This window comes from Oncorhynchus clarkii, chromosome 4 (assembly GCF_045791955.1).
Source record: "Oncorhynchus clarkii lewisi isolate Uvic-CL-2024 chromosome 4, UVic_Ocla_1.0, whole genome shotgun sequence".
NCBI lineage: Eukaryota > Metazoa > Chordata > Actinopteri > Salmoniformes > Salmonidae > Oncorhynchus > Oncorhynchus clarkii.
The window spans coordinates 38,701,593-38,724,186 of NC_092150.1; the positions used below are offsets into that span (position 1 = coordinate 38,701,593).

A 22,594-nucleotide genomic window follows, 5' to 3' on the forward strand; every position below is an offset into this window, starting at 1 on the left:
AATAGTCCGGAGAATAAAACACACGAAAAACCACCATATAACAGGATAACAAAAACAATCCCGCACAAAACAGGGGCGGGACAACCTACTATATATAAGGACGCTAATTAAACTAAAATACACACAGGTGAAACTAATAAGACAAAACCAACAGACAAACGAAAAAGGGATCGGTAGTGGCTAGTAGGACGGTGACGACGACCGCCGAGCACCGCCCGAACAGGCAGGGGAGCCAACTTCGGCGGAAGTCGTGACAATGGATGACAATCAGGATTATATTACACTGACACTTTTTTATGGAATGCCAATCATTGGTTTCATTTTTCATGGACAGGATAGTGACACATCGTGAAACTATAGGCCTAACTGATACAAACTGGAAAAAATAAAGAAATTATGACATAGACGTTGCTAATCCAATCAGGGTAGGAGGTCAGTGGTGTAAAGTACCTACGTAAAAATACTTTAAAGCAATACTTTAAGTCGTTTTTGGGGTTATCTTTACTTTACTATTTATATTTTTGACAACTTTTACTTTTACTTCACTACATTCATAAAGAAAAGAATGTACTTTTTACTCCATACATTTCCCCTGACACCCAAAAGTACTCGTTACATTTTGAATGCTTAACAGGACAGGAAAATGGTTCAATTCACATACTTATCAAGAGAACATCCCTGGTCATCCCTACTGCCTCTTATCTGGCAGATTCACTAACCACACATGCTTAATTTGTAAATTATGTCTGAGTGTTGGAGTGTGCCCTTGACTATCTGTAAACTAAAAAAAAACAATACAATTCTGCCGTTTGGACTGCCTAATAGAAGTAATTAGAAATTATTTATACTTTTACTTTTGCAATTACATCTACTTTTGATACAAGTATATTTAAAACGGAATACTTTTAGACTTTTACAGAAGTAAAATTCACTTGGTGACTTTCACTTTTACTAGTAATTTTATATTAATGTATCTTTACTTTTACTCAAGTATGACAATTGAGTACTTTTTCCGCCACTGATAGGGGTTTGAGGAAAAGAGAGAGGGATCTTGACAAACATTCCCGGGAGAGATATCTTCTGAAAAGTCTCAAGGTTTTCCCAGGCAGCAAGTGGGAGACGACGGGGGAAGAGGGGGAAACGAGTGGTGACCTCTGTTACTCCTCGCTGCAGGAGGCTCAGCAGAGAGGAGGGCAGAGGTCTTCTGAAACTCTCACAAACACACGCACACACATGAAAGACCACCAATCAGAGTTCAGAGAAGATAAATAATTAAAACACACCACCTGATTGAGGAAACCAGCCTGGGGCCACTGATGCATGTGCTCTGGATAGGGCCTGATGAGAGGAGGACACAGTAATGTGTGAATATGTGTGTGCACGCGCGTGTGTCAGAAGGCCTGTCCTCTATGGCAGGGTAATGTTTAGGACATTGCCAGCAGTAAAATTGGATCTCAATTTCCAAAAAGACAAGCCCTTTAACTTTGAAATTGTACTGTATGACCGAAATTGACAGAGTGGGTAACACTTCCTCTCCGCGGACCCGGTACAGGGACCAAAACAACTGCTCAGAGATTAACAGAAGATCAAAACACACACCTCAGGGCTGACCTCTGATGAAAACAACAGGACACACACAGCAGGCTGTGCTGGGCCCAGTGTTTGCGGTATTAGTGATAAGTAATCTTATGAAAGAATTACATAAGGTTACTGAGGCTAAGGCTTTGGCACTATACTGTAGGGCATCTGAAACACATGGCTTTCACTACCACTACCCCCTTATTAAGTAAACAGTAAGCAAAATGTCAACTGTTTGGACAGTATGGGGCAATGTGATCACCTACACTAATCAAAGTGAGAACATATAGAATTAAGCCTGCCCTATTACCCCAAAATATCAGTCCAAGATGGACATCACACTGACTGAGCCATAAGGCTGCCTGAACACAACAAAGTGTTGAGTCTTTCACTGAAGCGAGAGCGAGAGAGAGAGCGAGAAAAAGGAAAAGATAGAGAGAGAATGTTTTGTACCATTTCCTCCATCCATCATTCCCACTAGCTCCAACGATTCCTGTTTTCTGACTAGAGAGATAGAAGAAGGAACTATTTATCAAACACGTTGGCTGATATACACAAGCAAAAGCAAAATCCCTTACTGCAGGGATTAAATTATGAGCTTTGAGGGGTCAGGATTACACCACAACCAGGAAGCCTGGCTATGATTGGTAGAGTCCGATGTGTGAGCCTCTGCTGAAAGGCTCAGAATGGTCATGGAGTACATTGACGTGGATGTGACGGAAACATGAAACAGCCATGGTTAAATCAGCTCTGGGAGCCTGAGTAGGGAACAACAGTTCAATTGCCACTGGAATGTATACATTAATGCAAAATGGTGGATGCCAACCTGACAGTGAAAGGGGGAGTTGACAGTTTTAGCTTAATATGTGACCTGACCAGGAAAAACTATGCTCTCATTTCAGAGAAGTGAGGATGAGGAGAAACGGTGTACAGTAGAAACCATCATTTCCAGTAAGTATTAAGTACTGTATTGTCTCTGTTCTGCAAAAACAACCAGGAAGTGATCCCAATGACCTCTGTGTGACTTATACAGTACATCCTTCCCCCATGATGCAGCTGAATCATCCCGCCTTAACAACAGTCTTGATGGGGGGATATACCATGGAAATGGGGAGCGATATAGAGGGAGCAAGTGTGAGAATAGTAGAGAGTCAGGAAGTGAGTGAAGAGTCAAGAAGTAGGAGGGAGATCATTCGGGGACATGAATTGACTGAAAGACAGTAACAAGAGAGACTAAGAAAAATGACATCGAGAGAGTGCCAGGAGAGAGCAAACTAGACTCTTTCCCTAGCACTGAGCAAAGACAGTGGGTAATGTCAAGTTAAGTCTGTTTAGCTCATGAAACATGGGGATTGGGGAATGACTGAAGGGCTATGGACATCCCCTTACAGATAAACCACATGATTTCACATGTGGAAAATCACATGATTTCACATGTGAAGTCATGTGAAAATGTGTTTTAGGAACACTTCACGTGATCACGTTTTCACATGTGTAGTTTCATATTATCACATGTTGCTTTACATGTCACATGCTATCACATTAACTTCACATAACATCACGTAATCACATAAAACGTGTTTTGATCAAGCTGGACATCTTAGTTACTTCCTGGTCTCATTCATGCTGGCATCAATTTTTTTTTAAAGTATTAATAAGAGACCGAATGCGATCAGACCATCATCTAATTGGCCTCCATATAACTCTTACAGAATTTACTTAGAAATTCAATCAAAACCTATTGGATGACAATTTTTTCTTAACTAAGACAAAATAATTAATAAATGTACTTTATTTCTGCACAACATAGGTACAGCAGATCCCCTTATTGTATGGGACACTTTTAAATGTACTTTTAAAAGCCATCCAATACTATACTCATTAAAACAAAAGTGGTTGTGGTCAAAAGAGATTAGACTAATAATGGAAATAGAGGAAGTAACAGCGCAGGTAGATGGTAATGACAACTGTCCTATAAAGGTACAAAATAGGTTAGAGGAAAAACAAAAAGAATGGGAGGTACTTATTCAAGAAGATCAATAAAGCGAATTGGATGGATTTTTTTTTTTAAATGCACTACATTGAATCTTCAACATAGAAATGCTACCAAAAACCACCAGGGCTTGACTGTCACGACTTCCACCGAAGGTGGCTCCTCTCCCTGTTCGGGCGGCGCTCGGCGTTCGTCGTCGCCGGTCTACTAGCTGCCACCAATACTTTTTCCTTTTCATTTGGTTTTGTCTGTCTTCTCGTTCACCTGTGTCCCATTTTGGTTAAATAGTTGGGTATTTTAATTTCGCCCTACCCTCTTGGTTTTGTGCGGGATTGTTTCGTTTACTGTCATTTGTTTGGGTTGCGTTTTCTTGTGTTCTGTTGAACAGGTTGTTGTGGTCCTGTTCCTGTTCTTTGGGCTTGTAAAATAAATGCCCTTCCTTTACATTCGCTCTCTCCTGCGCCTGACTCCACACCCACCTCTCATTGGGGAGAACCTGAGATTGACGGTATACCAGTAGAGGTATATCAGACCTTTTTTTTATGTACTCAAAAGATCCATTATTAGCATGTTTGAATTACTCTTATACAAATGGTAGACTTCCAGGTACTCAACAAGAAGGTCTGATTTCATTACTACTGTAACAGGACTCCTCCGGTGGTAAGTATAAAGATCCAGTCCATTTAAAAAACTGGAGGCCTCTTACATGCTCAATGTTGTGATGCGAAATGCATAGTACATGGACTAAAAAAGGTTTACCAGATATTGTTCATCCTGATCAGACAGGTTTTTTACGTGGACGATATATTGGAGATAATATACGACAATTACTTGAAACAATTTAACATTATGAAACATCAAAGATACCAGACCTGGTCTTCATAGCAGATTTTGAAAAGGCGTTTGATAAAGTATGACTATAATTTAAATATAAATGCCTGGATTACTTTAATTTAGGTGATTCTCTTATACAACGGCTTAAAGTTATGTACAGCAACCTCAGGTGTAAATAATGGTTACTTCTCAAAGTATTGAGCTTTTTCTATTTATTATGGGAATTGAAATGCTAGCTATAAAAATGAAATCCAACATGAACATCAATGTTCCCCTAGAAATCCAGGGGATAAAAACAAAAGTGTCAATCTTAAATCCGCAATCTGGACCCCTGCAGAGTCTCATTGAAGACCTTGATCACTTTTCTTGCCTCTTTTTATTAAAACCTAATTATGACAAGTGTACCATATTATGTATTGGGTCGTTAAAGTGTCTACGCTACTTTGTAGTTTACCAATAAAATGGGCGGATGGTGAAGTAGGCATACTTGGTATTCCTATCTCCCAAAATATTAATGAACTTACCACAAATTTCAATAGAAAGTCTGCAAAAATAGACAAGATTCTGCAAACATGGAGAGGTAAATACTTGTCTATGTAAAAATCACATTGATTAACTCGTTGGTCCTATCACAGTTTACTTACTTACTAATGGCGCTGCCTACTCCAGGTGACTTGTTTTTTAAATCGTATGAGCAAAAGATATTTCATTTTATTTGGAATGTTAAACCACACAAAGTTAAACGTGCCTATTTATATAACGAATATGAGTTTGGGGGGGATAAAATGATTAAATATTAAAGCTTTAAACCTCTCACTAAAAGCTTCACTCACACAGAAGTTATACTTAAACCCAAAATGGTTCTCCAGTAGATGATTAATTAAGGCTCATCCTTTGTTCAAACACGGCCTTCATACAGATTACAACTTCTCATTCCCGACTAATTGAAAATGTAATTTTGTTTAAAGTATCGGCCTTTAACAAACCATACAAAGCTGGTTACAATTTCAGTTTTATCCTCGAGAGAAGATAGAACAAATGTTATTGTTAAACTCAAATATACTGATGAATAACAAAAATATTCTTTACGGAATAAAAAAAGTGTTTTATATTTATTAATGATATTATGAGTAGAAACAATGGAGTTATGTCACATATGCAGCTATTGAAAATATATGGGAATGTCTGTTCAATCCAAACTTAGAACCAACCGTCTGCAACGTTACCACAAAAATGAGGAAACAAGTGGAAGAGGGAGAAGGTAGGGAACTTGGTTGTCTGCCATATATTAAAGATACAAATTGGCTGAAAATATTTGGCATAAATAGGAAAATATACCACATTAATTTGAGGACAAAAATGAAACTGCTAAATAAATGGGAAGACATTTTCGATGTACCGATTCCAGAGCACATGGTTTATGAACTGATAATAAAAACAACACTTGATTCAACACTGAGTTTTTCAATTTAAATGATTCTAAACATGTTTTTGCCACCAACAGAATGCTATATACAGGACCAGTCAAAAGTTTGGACACACCTATTCATTCCAGGGTTTCTTTATTTTTTACTATTTTCTACATTGTAGAATAATAGTGAAGACAAACTATGAAATAACACATGGAATCATGTGGTAACCAAAAAAAGTGTTAAATCAAAATATATTGTATATTTGAGATTCTTCAAATAGCCACCCTTTGCCTTGATGACAGCTTTGCACACTATTAGCATTCTCTCAACCAGCTTCCCCTGGAATGCTTTTCCAACAGTCTTGAAGGAGTTCCCACATGCTGAGCACTTGTTGGCTGCTTTTACTTCACTCTGCGGTCCAACTTATTCCAAACCATCTCAATTGGGTTGCGGTCAGGTGATTGTGGAGGCCAGGTAATCTAATGCAGCACTCTAACACTATCCTTCTTGGTCAAAACAAAAGATGGGATTGCGTATCGCTGCAGAATGCTATGGTAGCCATGCTGGTTAAGTGTGCCTTGGTTTTCTAAATAAATCACTGACAGTGTCATCAGCAAAGCACCCACACCATCACACCTCCTCCTCCATGCTTCACAGTGGGAACCACACATGTGGAGATCATCTCTTCACCTACTCTGCATCTCACAGAAACGGCAGTTGGAACCAAAAAGCTCAAATTTGGACTTATCAGACCAAAATATATATCTGTTGCTCGTGTTTCTTGCCCCAAGCAAGTCTCTTCTTATTGGTGTCCTTTGGTAGTGGTTTCTTTGCAGCAATTCTACCATGAAGGCCTGATTCACAGTCTCCTCTGAACAGTTGATGTTGAGATGTGTATGTTACTTGAAATGTGAAGCATTTATTTGGGCTGGTAACTCTAATGAACTTATCCTCTGCAGCAGAGGTAACTCTGGGTCTTCCTTTCCTGTGGCGGTTCTCCTGAGAGCCAGTTTCATCATAGCTCTTGATGGTTTTTGCGACTGCACATGAAGAAACTTTCAAAGTTCTTTATGTTCCACATTGACTGACCTTCATGTCTTAAAGTAATGATGGACTGTCGTTTCTCTTTGATAATTTGAGCTATTCTTGCCATAATCTGGACTTGGTCTTTTACCAAATACAAATCTTCTGTATACCACCCCTACCTTGTCACAACACAACTGATTGGCTCAAACACACTAAGAAGGAAAGAAATTCCACAAATTAACTTTTAACAAGGCACACCTGTTAATTGAAATGGATTCCAGGTGACTACCTCATGAAGCTGGTTGAGAGAATGCCAAGAGTGTGCAAAGCTGTCATCAAGGCAAAGGGTGGCTACTCTGAAGAATCTCAAATATAAAATATATTTTTGGTTATTACATGATTCCATGTGTTATTTCATAGTGTCATAGTCTTCTCTATTATTCTACAATGTAGAAAATAGTAAAAATAAAGGAAAACCCTTGAATGAGTAGGTGTGTCCAAACGTTTGACTAGTACTGTATATCCAACTCATGCAGCCTCATCCTTGTTGATGTAAAAAGCCTCCTATTATCCGCCAGCTCCTTGGTCTACTACGTACTGTATACGTAGTAGAAGAGCTGTAATCTGAAGAGGGGAGGTGGTGGATGGGGTAATAGAAGTAATATGAAGTGTTTTTGGAACACTCAACGTGTTTACATGTGAAATCCATGTGGTTTTTCCGTAAGGGTCATCATGATATGCAGAGAAATCCCACCAACACACACGCTATTTTAAATCAAAAATGTTCTCAGTAAAGCAGTGGACAGTAATGTAGACAGTAAATGCGCACATGCAGTAATTAGTATACATTCTCAGCCAGGTACAGTAAGATGGGAGTCAGAAAACACTGAGGGAATCATTGAGAAGGCCTATTTACTGAGACTTCCTGTTGTGGAATTACTACTAGAGCTGCATGGATAAACAGGACGCGTCTGTCTCCATGGTACCACAGTCTACACGGCCAGACTGAGATGGCAGTTTTATAACACAGAGAGGAAAACAGCCACAGAGGTGTCAGACACGACAAAACGCACACAGCATGCACACACACACAGCAGACATACACAGTTCAACATGTTGAGTGTTCTGAAAAGCCAGAGACAACATAAGCACCGATCACTTCTGGTGTAGTGACTGCATTTCATCACTCAACTCTTTTTGGTGGTAAACTTTGCCAAATCCTTCAGGCTACTTCCTGGGACCGGAGGCAAAAAAGGGCGAATTCCCAATCAGTGTGTTTTTCCAAAGCTCTAGTCTGGCCTGCATGGTTCTGGTGGTGGGAAGGAAGAACATTGAGCGTTCAGTTCCCAAACTCAGTCCAGCCCACACTGCACACTTGACCGAGTCAGAGAATAGAGACTACACACGTCTGCTACAATACAACCACCGTGGCTCTGCATCAGTTTGATGGACATGGCCTTGATGATGGAAGAATAAAGGGCTCGACCTTTGACATGATAAGAGATGCAGTGTAGTGAACAGAAACATATTCAGTTGATGAATTAGAAATGAGGTGGAAGTATCTGGAGATAGCACACTGAAAATGCTCAAGAATGAAAATTTGGTTTAAGTCATTTCACACTGGCAATCTACTCCGATTTCAGAGCACTCTGGTTTGAGAGTGCCAGAGCGCCCCAAAAAATTGAGGAATTTACAAACATCCTAAACTCAGTTGTTATGACAGGTGTGGGTAAACATCGGCTGAAAAACTTCATGAAATTGTTACACAGTTAATAACTAACCAAGATCTTTACTCTGCTAGGGCGAGTAAAATGTTTAGAGTGACGTGTTCTCTCATTTGTGCCTGGAAGTAGCTAGCAAGCTAGCCAACTTTAGGCTGTTCGCTTGGGTGCTTGGCTGCCATTGTCAGAACGGTCAGAACGCTCGTGTCAGCTGTACTCCTCGGCCAGTGTTCAGTGTACACTCTGAACACTCAATTTACAAACAAACAATATGACAACGCTCAGAATTTGTGAATGCCCAGAGTGCACTTTGACACTTTAGAGTGAATTTACAAATGCACACTTAAGCGGCCAACAAACCGAATCTAGAATGCAGAAACTATGACGTTGCAAAGCCGTCATGCTAGGATATGCAAATAAGAGGACGCTTTTGAATAAACAACAACAAACAAAGCATTCTTATTTACATATTTTTTTTTCTCTCTTCCAGACATCCTCATTGTGAGAGACTTACGGTTAGTCGTGTCAGATCATAATTCACTATGTCACATGATTTTGGGAGAGTGAGAGAGAGAGAGAGAGAGAGAGCAGGGAGCAAGTGGGAGAGCAGGCGAGAGAGTGTGTTCCATGGCTTGGCTGCGTAACTAAACAGAACTTGATTTAAATGGCATTCATTCCATGGGCTGTGTACAAAGTCAAGTTACCCTAGGTTAAACTCTGCTCTGAGTTAGCCTTCACCCCTCTCTCCCTCTCTCCCTCTCTCCCTCTCTGTCTGTCTGTCTGTCTGTCTGTCTGTCTGTCTGTCTGTCTGTCTGTCTGTCTGTCTGTCTGTCTGCGTAATCGTGCGTACATGTGTGAAGGGAAAACCTCTCTAGGTGGTCCGAAACAGGATTTGTTCCCTAGTCTCCTGGTAGTAATTCAACAACCACTTCCCACTATGTTGTTCACTCTTGCGTTGTCATAATCACCTTCATCACCAGCACACGGCTTCCTACAGGATGTATGCAAAAGCAAACTCAGATAGACCACAGTATCACAACACACACAAACTCCTCACAGATACGTGCTCACATGAACAGACAAGCACAAGTGTATACTAACTATCCCTGTCACGTGTCAGACACACACACACACACACGCGCACACGCACACACACACACACATCTGACTGTGTGGTTCTTTCCACTTCCACATGCACTGACTGGCTGTACAGTACTTTCCACAGGAAACCTTGGTTCTTAAAAGGTGGGTTCTGGTCTGGCTGGAGTCTCAACAGGTCAGTACTGCTGCTGTGGCTATGGAGAAACTCCTTAACCATGAGACCTGCAGCCAGAACCCAATGCTGCTGCTGTGGTTGAACCTGTACTACCCCGGAGCCCAGTGGCCCTACATCCAAAATATATAGATATATATATATATAGATATCTGCAGCCAGAGGCCTGAGGAACCACAGAACCAGTCTCAGCAAAGGCTGCCTGCTACTGAACTGGCTGGGTTGGACCCATGCGCGTCTTGCCTGCGGCCCCCCCTCTCTCTGCTTCCCCACAACAACAATCTACAATTTCACCATGACTCCTGGTCAGAGTCACGTGAAAGAGTCATGTGTGGCAGGGTATCCCTGCAATGCAAATCCATTCAAAACAGAAATAACTCTTCATAAGCAATATTGGCTTTGTAGAGCATACTGTGTTTGCACGATGTAAACATAAGCAGTTGCAAAGCGGTGTCGGAGAGAATAACTGTCAGGCGCTTGGATAGACATGGAGGGTGACATAAAACATTTGCGAGGCACAGTGGAACAGTAGAGCGCTAGTACAAATCCTGCTGGGAGTGTTTAGTTGCGTTATCAGCGGGCTACATTAAGGAAATTGCATTACATCAGGGACAGTACTGGAGGTGAGCTTTAGGTAACAGCAGCACAGCTGAATCTGGATAGACCAGTAGTCCAGAACTGCCTACTATATAGACTCACACCACAACAGTGTAAACTAACCAAATGCCACACACTCGAGCTATATTATTCACTCACTCCCTCCCTCACACACACAAATATTCCTAATCCACTTCAGAGATATAGCTAGAGACTGTATCGGGGGGGAAGACGAAAGACAGGGAGAAGGACAGAAAGGCAGGTAAATGATGAGAGAGAGAGGGAGAACGAGAGATGCAGAGACAGAGAGAGAGAGAGAGATGGGAAGGCAGAGAGGTACAGTATATCATCGGTCTGACCTGTGAGTGTGGCTGGAGGCATGGAGTCCCTTGACGACGTCTTCGCTAAAGTCAAAGTGGGCCCTGCTTCTGTGACAGGGCGACCGCCGATACATAGCCCCAACAGCCCAGTTACCCAGCACCATCAAACCCACGCCTCACATACAACACACAACTCACGTATCAACACACACACACCAAATCACCATCATACACACATCAATCACACAACACTGACTGTATAAAGTAACCAACTTCCACTGTCACAAATGCAACATTCAAGCATACACCATAAACAACCAAAAATAATCATCAACTAACCCATCAACTACCATCAAACACACTGCAGCAGTGAGGTCAATGTCAAAATCCAACACTTAGTCGTGACTCTCCTCTCTTGTTCTCTCTCTCTCTCTCTCTCTCTTTCACACTCTGTGAGTCCAGCTAGCACTTCCTCCCCCTGGTGAGTGAGGAGCTGTGCTCTCTCTGACAACAGAGGGCAAACACTATGACCTGGAGCGGATTCTCTGGAAAGGACTCACTACTATCACCCTGACACGCAGGACAAGATGGGGGAATAGAGTTGTGTATCCCACTGGGTTTCTGTGTAATACATGTCCACCCTGCCACACATGTCTAGAGAGAATAATATCCATTACTAGCCATTATCTGCCATGCTCCACTAGATACATAGGCAAACCGTTTCTAGTGTACATAGCAATAGCATATATACTGCACTGCACATATCGGAAGAGCACATGTCTAGACCTGTAATCCACGCATCTAGCTTGCTACATGTAATTAATGCACTAGCACGTGCTGTGTCGTGCCTTTTAGTACGAGCTTAAACTGCATGAGCTATGCCATCCATGCATGCACCAGGACATGCCTTTCACTGTATATTCACCAGCCATCAGTACTACCTTTAAAAGCTCTAGTGTGCATCTCATTACATGCTTATGCATATGCTATGCCACCAATATATGCACCGTATTCATAAGCTATGCCACCAGTATACCTTGACTGTCCCCGTGTGTATCTGTGTATGTCAGTGTGACAGAGGAAGGGGCAGCTGGGGCATTTTTCCTGGCACATTGGAGGGGATGCCCAAGAGTATGGCCCCAGCCCCTGCTAATACAAGGCTCTTTCAGCCAAACTGAGAGCTAGGAAGGCAACTGAAACAAGACTGAAAATCCATGTTCATAGAGGCGATTACGCACTGTTAGAAACTGTGTGGATTTGTTGTAATATCAATCATCCACTGGGTGTTCTCTAGAGTGGCAATAAAACGCATTGATTAGCCAAACTAGACATGGAATAGAACTGTGAAAGACAGAGACAGACAGACAGACAGACAGACAGACAGACAGACAGACAGACAGACAGACAGACAGACAGACAGACAGACAGACAGACAGTGTCAGAGAGAGAGTGAGAGAGAGGTTGTGAGAGAGAGTGTCAGAGAGAGAGAGTGTACTGAACTGGACTGGACTTGACTGGACTGGATTGAATTTGTACAAGATTGTCGTGAGAGAGAAGTCAATAGGAAAGTAACAAGTGGTTATGGGGTGTTAAGGGGCATACCCCACATCTGGCACTTTAATGTCACCGCCTGTCAATACTCATGCTGGATGGACGGCCTGCTAATGGCAGGGTAAGGTCAAGGGTCACGGAACTCTGAGCTCCTCTGACTCATCAATCAACAGAAGACTGACATGTGTTCCCTCTCTCATCATCCTCTTCTCTCTCTCTCGTTCCCTCCCTCTCCTCACAGAAAGCACTGAGACGTTCTGAACTGGTGAATCACAAGGGGACCACACTGTGTGAGAGAGACACTGCCTCAATTCTGAGAATCCACTGAGAATCGGAAGGTTCTCACACTCAATTTAACATGAATGGCATTTCTTAGAATGACAAGGGACATGTCGTGAATGATGATGACTGAGAGTTTTTCATTATGACAGTGAAGCTCATCGTGGTTCACTACATCATCATGCAGTCAAGTGGATTGATTATACGTGGGTTGATTATGTGGTCCTGTACCCTGCTTTCTAAGAAATGATCATGAATTATCATGAGATGGACGGAGGGAAGAGGACAAGAGGTTAGAGTGCACATGAAGTGAGAGAAAGAGCAGGTTCCTGGATATTAAGAAAGGTGTCCAGCAGGGGTCGATTCTGAGTCCTGTACTTTTTATTGTTCACATGAACGATATTGACTTGTCTGTCAAAATAAATGTAACCTACACTTGTATGCCGATGATACTGTTGTGTATGCTATTGCCCCCACAGCTGACCAGGCCCTATCTGAACTACAATCTGCCTTTATTGTATTACATAAACACTTTACTGACCTGCAATTAATATCGAATGCAGGTAAAACTAAGTATTTCTTGTTCTATAGAGCGCATACAAATAACTGATGATTTATGCATGTGTACTTTGGATGGTGTTCATATTGATCGTGTCCCTGCTTACAAATATATGGGCATCTGGAAAGATGAAAAGCTGCCTTTTTAAAATCATATTGATGTTGAGGTTTAAGAAGCTGAGAATGAAAGTGTGCCTCTTCTATATAAATAGTTCCTGCCTCTCGCTAAATAGTAGGACGCAGATTCAGATTCAGTCAACGTTCCCATCGGGCCTAGACGATGGCGACATCCTCTATCCGAACGCAGCTGCTACTTCATGAAAGACGGTAGATGCAGGTTATCATAGCGCACTGTGTTTTATTACAGGCGACCACTTTAGTGGTCATCACTGCATTCTCTACCAGAAAGTTGGTTGGCCCTCTTTGATGACACATAGGTTGATTAATTTATAAAGCCCTTTTACAAAAAGTTCCACTGTCCCTAACACACTTACTCAACTTCAGCCATACTAGTTACCACACCCGGTCTCGGGGATGGCTAACTCTGGAAATTCCTTTGGTCTCTACGGCGTTAATAAAATCAGCTTTAAGTGTTTCTTGCACTTTATTTGTGGAACAATCTTCAACATGTTCTTAAATGTGATGTTTTGGTGCCTGTAGGGTGATTCAGAAAGCTGACTGAGGACCGACTTCCGATAAATGTGTTTTGTTTTTTATGACCCTGTTTTTCTTTCTGCTGGCATTTTGCATTTATATTTTGATGTGTGGATTTCTTTGTAATTCCTCTCATTCAGGGCTCATCTGTATAAGAGACTTTGGTCTCAGTATGACTCCCTGATAAAAGAGAGAGAAGGAGAACGGGTGCTACAGTGAGAACGAGAGAGAGGGGGATGATGTAGTTGTTTATAGGTAGAGAGAGACAGAGGGCACAAGGTGGGGGAGAGAGAGGAGAGCGAGAGAGACCGAAAACGAGAGACAGAGAAAGACAAGGTGGATCTGCAGTCATGTGGAAGTGGAAACGGAGGAAGGTGTCACCTGCAGGGAGTGAGAGGTTGTGTTGACGATGGTTACGGTTCAGTCACATTGTGGTTGACAATGGGGACATTCCTCCCTAATAACCCCCTGAGGGGAACACACAGATGATACACAGCTAGATTCACAGACATTTTCTCCCAGAGAGATGGATAGAGAGGGAGAGGTGGGGTCAGTTAAAGGTCTGTATTCTATAGAATATCCCTATTCATTTCAGTGATCCAACAGGAATAGTGAAGCACACAATTAGAGAAGTATCAGAATATATTCTCAAATTCCTTATATCTTCATCATATCTGAAATTACATAACAGTTCTGTTGAAGTGACACGATTATGGGCAATATATTTCAGTAGGTGTGCTAATATGGCAAGTATGAACAGGAGATTTAAGTAGAACAAATGGATAGAGGAAGTCAAAAGAGCCACGCTCTCTCCACCTCAGCAAAAAAATAAAGTGAAGGGGGACGCATTACCTAACTGTGAACACTAGAGGGCACCAATTTAGTACCAGAGAAAATGGAAGTATTGTCGAACTGTGTCCACTAGATTTACATTGTTATTTAGTCATTTAGCAAACACTCTTATTCAGAGTGACTTACAGTTAGTGCATTCAGGTAGGTGAATTGACAATTTGTTCTTAACTGACTTGCCTAGTTAAATAAAAAATATATATTTCTCCTCAATAAAGTAGCTATTAGCATAGTCAGAGCTAGTTAGGAGGAAAAGAGCCAAGTGTAAGTTCACGGGGGTGAGGCGAGTGAATGTGAGCTTCGACTTGAAGCTAGTGGAGTGTGCGGAAGAGCGGGGTGGGAGAATTTGGGATTGTGTTCTGCAGCCAGGCGGGCTGCAGTTTTTTGGATAAGTTGCAGGGGTTTGATGGCACAAGCGGAGAGCCCAGCGAACAGCGAGTTGCAGTAGTCCAGACGGGAGATGACAAGTGCCTGGATTAGGACCTGCACCGCTTCCTGTGTGAGGTAGGGTTTTACACTACGGATGTTGCAGAGCATGAACCTGCAGGAGCGTGTCACTGCTTTGATGTTTGCAGAGAACGACAAGATGTTGTCAAGGGTCACGCCAAGGTTCTTTGCACTCTGGGAGGGGTGCACCACGGAGTTGTCAACTGTGATGGAGAGGTCTTGGATCTCGCAGGCCTTCCCCGGGAGGAAGAGCCGCTCTGTTTTGTTGATGTTGAGCTTGAGGTGGTGGGCCAACATCCAAGCTGAGATATCTGCCAGGCACGCAGAGATGCGTGTCTCTACCTGGGTGTCAGAAGGGGGAAGGAGAAAAGTAGTTGAGTGTAGGATATGACGGAGCCGAGTGACTTGGTGTAAAGAGAGAAGAGGCCTAGAACTGAGCCCTGGGGGATGCCTGTAGTGAGAGTACATTGTGCAGGCACCAATCTTCCCCACGTCACCTGGCAGGAGTGGCCTGCCAGGTAGAATGCAATTCAAGAGTGTGTAGAACCTGAGACGCCCAGCCCCGAGAGGGTGGAGAGGAGGATCTGATGGTTCACGGTGTCGAAGGCAGTGGATAGATCTAGGAGGAGGAGAACAGGAGAGAGAGTAGCTTCCGTTACACAGAGAAGAGCAGCCTCGGTTGAGTGACCAATCTTGAAGCTTAAGTGGTTAGGGTGAAGAAGATCGTTCTGAGAGAGATAGCGCGAGAGAAAATCAGAGACAGCACACTCCAGTTTAGTCATTTAGCGCTCTATTTTAGTCATTTAGCAGACGCTCGTATCCAAAGCGACTTACAATTAGAAAGATGGCCCTCTAGGTGGCCATCTAACACCACAGTATGTTAGAGTTCTCATTTCCAGACAACTGACAGGCAATGACTCACAGGTAAATTGGGGCTATGGAAATTGGGGGCTGTTGACTGTTTAATACCGCATGCAGATGCAGCATATGCCTGCTGCGTTCGCCTATAACAATTAGGTATTATGTGTCCAATATATACAACTGGCATAAAACTCCACTATAAGCCACTGTCCACAGTCATCAAAAGCAAACTGTCTCTTCCATAATCCAGTCTACCTATTCCTTTTATCTGTGCCAAAGCTCATTTACTAAAATGCCATGATACGTCTTAGTGAGAGTCATAGAATGCAGTGACATTCTATATACATCAAGCGGGGCTGGGGGGGATGTCAGGGGATTTCAGAATTAAAGCCCCTCTGTGGCTGCGTCTGATTCTGACACCTGCATGCCAGGCACAAGGACTCTCCCTCCTGACATAGGCATCAATGGTACACATGCCATGACATGCAATCATCAAATCACTGCTCTCTCTCTCTCTCTTTAAGCTCTCAAGATCAAACACTACCAGGAGTCAGTCCTTGAAAGCTACATTCACACACAGGAGAGAGAAAGAGTGAAGTGGAGGGGTATAGAAAGAGTGATATAGAAAGTCGAGTGAAGGACAATTGTGGAGAGAGAAACAAGAGAGACGAGGTGGGCAATTTGGTGAGCGAGAATTCGATGAGAGGTAGGGGGACGAGGATCGAGGGAAGCAAAGGAAAAGACAAGAAAGATAACAGATATACATGTTGATTGATAGAGAGTGACAGAGATATAGAGATAGAGAACGATTAGTCATGCTCTGAGGGAGGGTTCAGAGGGTTCCTCTTCGGGGCTGGTGCAAGAGCTTCTGACTCCTGTATTACCGGTTCAATGATGTAACCTTTGACCCGCGCCCACCCAATGAAACATTTCACATGGTGCTGACTGCTGAGTACAGAGATGGAGTGTGTGAGAGAGCAATAGAACGGTAGGATAGGAGAAAGCTATAGGTCCATACTGTACATATGCATGCATGGCTAAACATAGGGTTGGTGAATTCCTCAAGAAGGTTTCAAGTGTCACATGCACAGGATACAGCAGGTGTAAAACCGTAGGGTGTTGAGGCATTATTTTTTTTAAATGGCATTCAGCAAGGGAAATATAGTATTCTTTCTAACAAATATATCTGTGTGTATTTCAGAATGTTGTGTATCCCTGGAAATGATTAGAATTCATGTAAACATAACAGTTCTGAAAACATAGCTTGTCCAAAAAAAACTGGTATTGGGTGAGTTGAGCTGCGGAACAGGGTAAGTTAAGCCGCCTACAAACGTCTGTACTGAATTAAATATTACAGCTACCTTTTTAAAACCATCTCTAACTTTATTTCTCAAACACAGTTCAACAATATCATAATCACTTTTAGTCTTCTAATCATTTTAATAATCTTTTAACACAAGCTTAACACCTAACAAACACTTTGTACTTTTTTTAAAAACACTTTAACATAGGTCATATCCTGTTGTTACCTCATATCCCAGTGATAATGCCTTGCATTACACCTGGGAAGAAATCACTTACATTTGCTCAACTTGCCACTGCCTCAACCGTTCGCTCAACTTACCCCATGGCCAATGGTTCAACTTACCCCATGGCCAATGGTTCAACTTACCCCATGGCCAATGGATCAACTTACCCCATGGCCAATGGTTCAACTTACCCCATGGCCAATGGATCAACTTACCCCATAGCCAATGGTTCAACTTACCCCATGGCCAATGGTTCAACTTACCCCATGGCCAATGGATCAACTTACCCCATGGCCAATGGTTCAACTTACCCCATGGCCAATGGATCAACTTACCCCATGGCCAATGGTTCAACTTACCCCATGGCCAATGGTTCAACTTACCCCATGGCCAATGGTTCAACTTACCCCATGGCCAATGGATCAACTTACCCCATGGCCAATGGTTCAACTTACCCCATGGCCAATGGATCAACTTACCCCATGGCCAATGGATCAACTTACCCCATGGCCAATGGATCAACTTACCCCATGGCCAGTGGATCAACTTACCCCATGGCCAATGGATCAACTTACCCCATGGCCAATGGATCAACTTACCCCATGGCCAATGGATCAACTTACCCCATGGCCAATGGATCAACTTACCCCATGGCCAATGGATCAACTTACCCCATGGCCAATGGATCAACTAACCCCAAGGCAAACAAGTTGACTATTAGCCCACACAGCTACAAGAATGCACTTTCATTCCAGGTTTAGGATGTCATATTGAAGATTATAGAGACCCCAACTGTTGTATAGAACAATCTTACAATGATCTACTTTTGTTAAAATACAAGCATCATGAAACCTTTAACACAATACAAGAATTTGACTTGGTGAAGATCTGTTTTTTTGGGACCTAACTTGCTTACCACTTTTTCGATGTGTTTTTTTTCCTTCACAGACTCCATGAAATGCTGACATCTTCCTAAATATTTGGTCAACTGATATATTCTGTGTATGGTTTCCTAAAAACAAAGTTGAGCAACTTACTCATGTGTCTCTCTTTACCCCTCTCTCCTCTACAGTGAAATGCTTACTTGCGAGCTCTTTCCCAACAACGCAGAATTGAAGTAATAATATAGACAAGAAAAACACAAGAAATATGAGAAGAAAAAAACACAAGAATACAAGTTATATACAGGCCAGTGGCAGTACCATTATTACAATGTGCAGGGATACTGAAGTGAATGAGGTGCAGATGTAGGATCTTAATTTGATCACCCTGTTGCAGGAGAACTTTCTGTATTCCAGTTAACTTTAAACTTTCAGTGTATTTGAGGTTTAAAAAAGGCTTCTGAAGTTCGTAATTTCCACTTTGAAATTTCAGACTTTAAAAATGTATCAACCCCTACAAAAATGCCAATTAATTATAATCCACATAATCATTCACATATCATGTTGCTGCGGGATTTATTTTCCTCCTGTAGCAAACTGTCTCAAATTAAGGTCCTACATCTGTACGTATGTACATGCAAACAGGGTTAAAAGTGACTGGAGGCATGATAAATACATTGGTCAAGTTGATGTTCTCACTCTGAGAGCGAGAGGGGAGGGAGGAGGGGAAAGGGGTCAGTTGATCTTAGTTGCACTGACATGGAGGCACAGGGACTGTGGGGGCAATGGAGAGCGGGAAAAGAGAGGTGAAAGGAGAGGGCAATGAGTGTACGAGACAGAGATAGATGAATCTGAGAGAAAGACAGAGAGTGCTATTCCATGTCTTCACAGGTCCGTTGTGTAACTGGTATGGTGTGAGCTCAGTAGGGATGGGCGGTTGGATCTTGAGGGCTCTGTGTTTGACCCACAATGGAGCTTGAGCCCTGCAGACTACTCAGTTGCACTGGATAACAACTCAGTCCACTAACACACTCCGTTCTCCACTAACACACTCAGTTCTCCACTAACACACTGAGGGAGCACTAGCCTGGATGCTAATGCAGTGGATGTTTGGTAAACTAATTGGCATAGCATGGACAAGTTCAAGAGAGTTCAGGGACCTCACCACAGTTAGTTTTTAGATCTGTACATCATGTCGATAGGAAGCAATTTAAATGTGGACTTATTAGCTTTTGGATATAAGAGCAATTGTAGGTAGTTATTGCATAGTATGCCTATTGAAGATAGTTATCTTCGGGTCACTAAGTCTCCAAATCTACAATTAGATGGCACCAAATCTACAATTAGATGGCACCTCCATGCCGAAAGGCACTTTGGAAAGGTTGCCAGAAAAATCCTTTATTGAGAGCAATCAACAAATGTAAAAACCTGGAGTTTTCTAAACGACATTGGCTCTTGGATTGGAACCGGGTGCTATGGTCAGATAACACGAAAATAGAGCTCTTTGGCCATGCAAACCAGTGGTAGGTTTGGCATCGAAAGAAGGATGCATATGCAGAAAAGAACCACATACTGACTGTAAAATGTGGTGGTGGATCTTTGATGCTATGGGGCTGTTTTGCTTCCACTGGTCCTGGGGCTCTTGTTAAGGTCAACAGCAGCTTGAACTCTCCCAAGTACCACAACATTTTAGCTCAAAACCTGTCTGCCTCTGCCAGGAAGCAGAAGCTTGGCCACAAGTGGATCTTCCAGCAAGACAATAACCCCAAGTACACATCAAAATACACACAAAAAATGTGTTAATTGGCCACAGAATGAACATTTTGCAATGGTCATCACCATCTACAGAGTTGAAACCCATTGAAAACCTGTGGTTTGAATTGAAGAGGGCAGTCCATAAGCGCAGACCGAAGGATATCAAGGATCTGGAAAGATTCTGTATGGAGGAATGGTCTATACGACCCCTCTCTATGTGTTCTCCAATCTCATAAAACATTTGAGAAAATATTTATAATATTTATCATATTATATATATATATATCATTTATTTATTATTATTTACATAATTTACATTAGTCAGTCACAAGAGATTAGTGCAACTATAACATTTGGGGGGGAGGGGGGGGGAGAAAGGGACAGATGGACCCAGAAAGAAGAGTGAAGGACAATGTTTATGTGTGTGTCAACGAGAGTATGGCTTCTTGTACTGCATGTGTTTGCATATGAGAGAAGACCAGAGATTGTCTCAGTCCGAGTAGACTATGTGTGACTCACACTTCCATATTTCCTTTTCCTCTCCACACACAGGAGTGCTTTTCCAGGCTAAATAGGTGTTTGTTATAGCAGCCAACAGACAGCAGCACTGCTAATTAAATAGATAGCAACACTAGCCACAAAGCATTGCCATCTAAGAGCATCGGCCAAAGCTAACGAGCATTACCCATAGAAATCATTACGTAGGGTTTCCACCACTTCCGAATTTGCCAGACGACGTTCCGACCCCATTCATTTTCAACGGGAGCGCGTGGAGCAATGAGCAGGGGATTGTAGGAAGGTGAGAGGTGCGAACCCTGCTAGCGGAGCGATAGAAAAAGTTCAGCTTTGCTCTACTTTCTGCAAATTGCAGGCGGCCACCACTAACCGGCCGCCATTAACCAACCAGGTGAGGAGTAGATATTTGCCTGAAAATCTTCCGTTCATAAAACATAGTTCCGCATGTCATTAGTTCAGGGCAAGCACAAACAAACAAATATTTTGTTAGTATACAGAGACACAATCATAAGGTCAGTGGCATGGAGGAGGATTGTAGAGATTGTTGGTGTTGATGGTAGGTGAAGAGAGATTGGCACAACAATGTTTACTTGCGCTGCTAGCGAGCTATGAACATCAAGGAACTTAAACCTCAAAACTGTGATCAAAGGCACCATTTGTGAATTTGTTGAGTAAATTAAATTGTGAAATTTGCCCACCAAAGGATAGAATTCACCAGTAACACTAATTATAACATTGTAAATGATACACTAAGTATGACTTTCCCATGTAATATGCTACCAATTGGATGATGGTATCTTAACATTATGATCTCATATATTATAGCTTATGGCTCTTTCATTATACTGGTGTCATGACATTGATGATTATAGCTCACTCCCTGCAAAATACATAGGCCTACATGCACATGAATGGGTAAAGGAAAATGTGGCTTTGACTTCATTTGAAATTGAGAACATTTAGCTAGCTCATCATTATACAAATGATGTGTGAGTTTAGCTATTTTCTGCTGCAGGTGTACAATGACAAGGGGCACATTGATTGCACATGCCCATTAGGCCAGTTGCACCATCATACTGTAGGACTATGGCCACATTGGTGATGCATACCATTATGATAAGCTGCAAACTGGGTCCACATGGCTCATACCCTGAGACAGAGTGACAATCAAATAAAACCGATTGGAGAGCTCACAACTGGACAAAAATGTAATGTTCACTTGAGAAAGCAACACAGAAACCACAGACAATTAGAGACAGATCCCCCTTCGCGTCTTTTTATTGCAGAGTTGTGATCTGTGTTGAATGAACATTGACCCTAGTTCATCTTGAATAATGTTTTTATGTTGAAACAATTCAATGAACCAACATGAATTAAAATATAACTTCAAAATGTACAAATAATTAACTTGTTTGTGAATGTTAGACATCTTAGTAAGAAGGCTATTATTACTAAAGAATAATTTTGGGTGAACAAAAAAGTCCATACCAGAGGTGACCAACCTTGCTCCCCTCCCTGATCTACTTGGTGAGCACACTTCTATTCCAGACCAGCAATAATACACAGTATTATCAACTCATTAGGTTTGATAAGTTGAATCAGGTGTGTTAGTGCTGGGCTGGAACAGAACCCTGCACACCCAGCATACCTCCAGGAGAAGGATTGGCATGATACAGTTGTAATACGTTTGTAGCCTACATTGTGTACAACTTTTGCTAACATACAGTAAGTACACATACAACCCATGGCATACAAGCATGTGCCAGCAGTCTCTTGGGACATTTACTGGGACCTTTTCATCTGCAGACAGGCGTTTCGCAGCTCTCCATATCTGAGGACAGACATCACAAAGAAACAGGCTTCATTTGATTAGTTAGACAGCCCTGACTATTATCTCTCTGTCTGTCTTCATAGTGTTTCTCTCTAGGGACTGAAACTGGAGAATATTTTCCCATCTTAA

General features: G+C 42.1%; 1 protein-coding gene across 2 annotated transcripts in view; it reads right to left on the reverse strand.

Annotated features, from left to right (window-relative positions):
* LOC139406795 (3',5'-cyclic-AMP phosphodiesterase 4B-like) overlaps positions 1–22,594 on the reverse strand; it is a 171,028-nt gene that overhangs the window by 78,696 nt on the left and 69,738 nt on the right. The window contains exon 1 of one of the 2 annotated variants that reach the window (XM_071149834.1): positions 10,794–11,205. The exons of the other annotated variant lie outside the window; for it this stretch is intronic. Coding sequence (XP_071005935.1) covers positions 10,794–10,918 — 125 coding nt within the window. The 5' untranslated portion in view covers positions 10,919–11,205. Of the gene's footprint in view, positions 1–10,793; positions 11,206–22,594 lie in introns of those variants that run through there. 2 annotated transcript variants of the gene reach the window in all.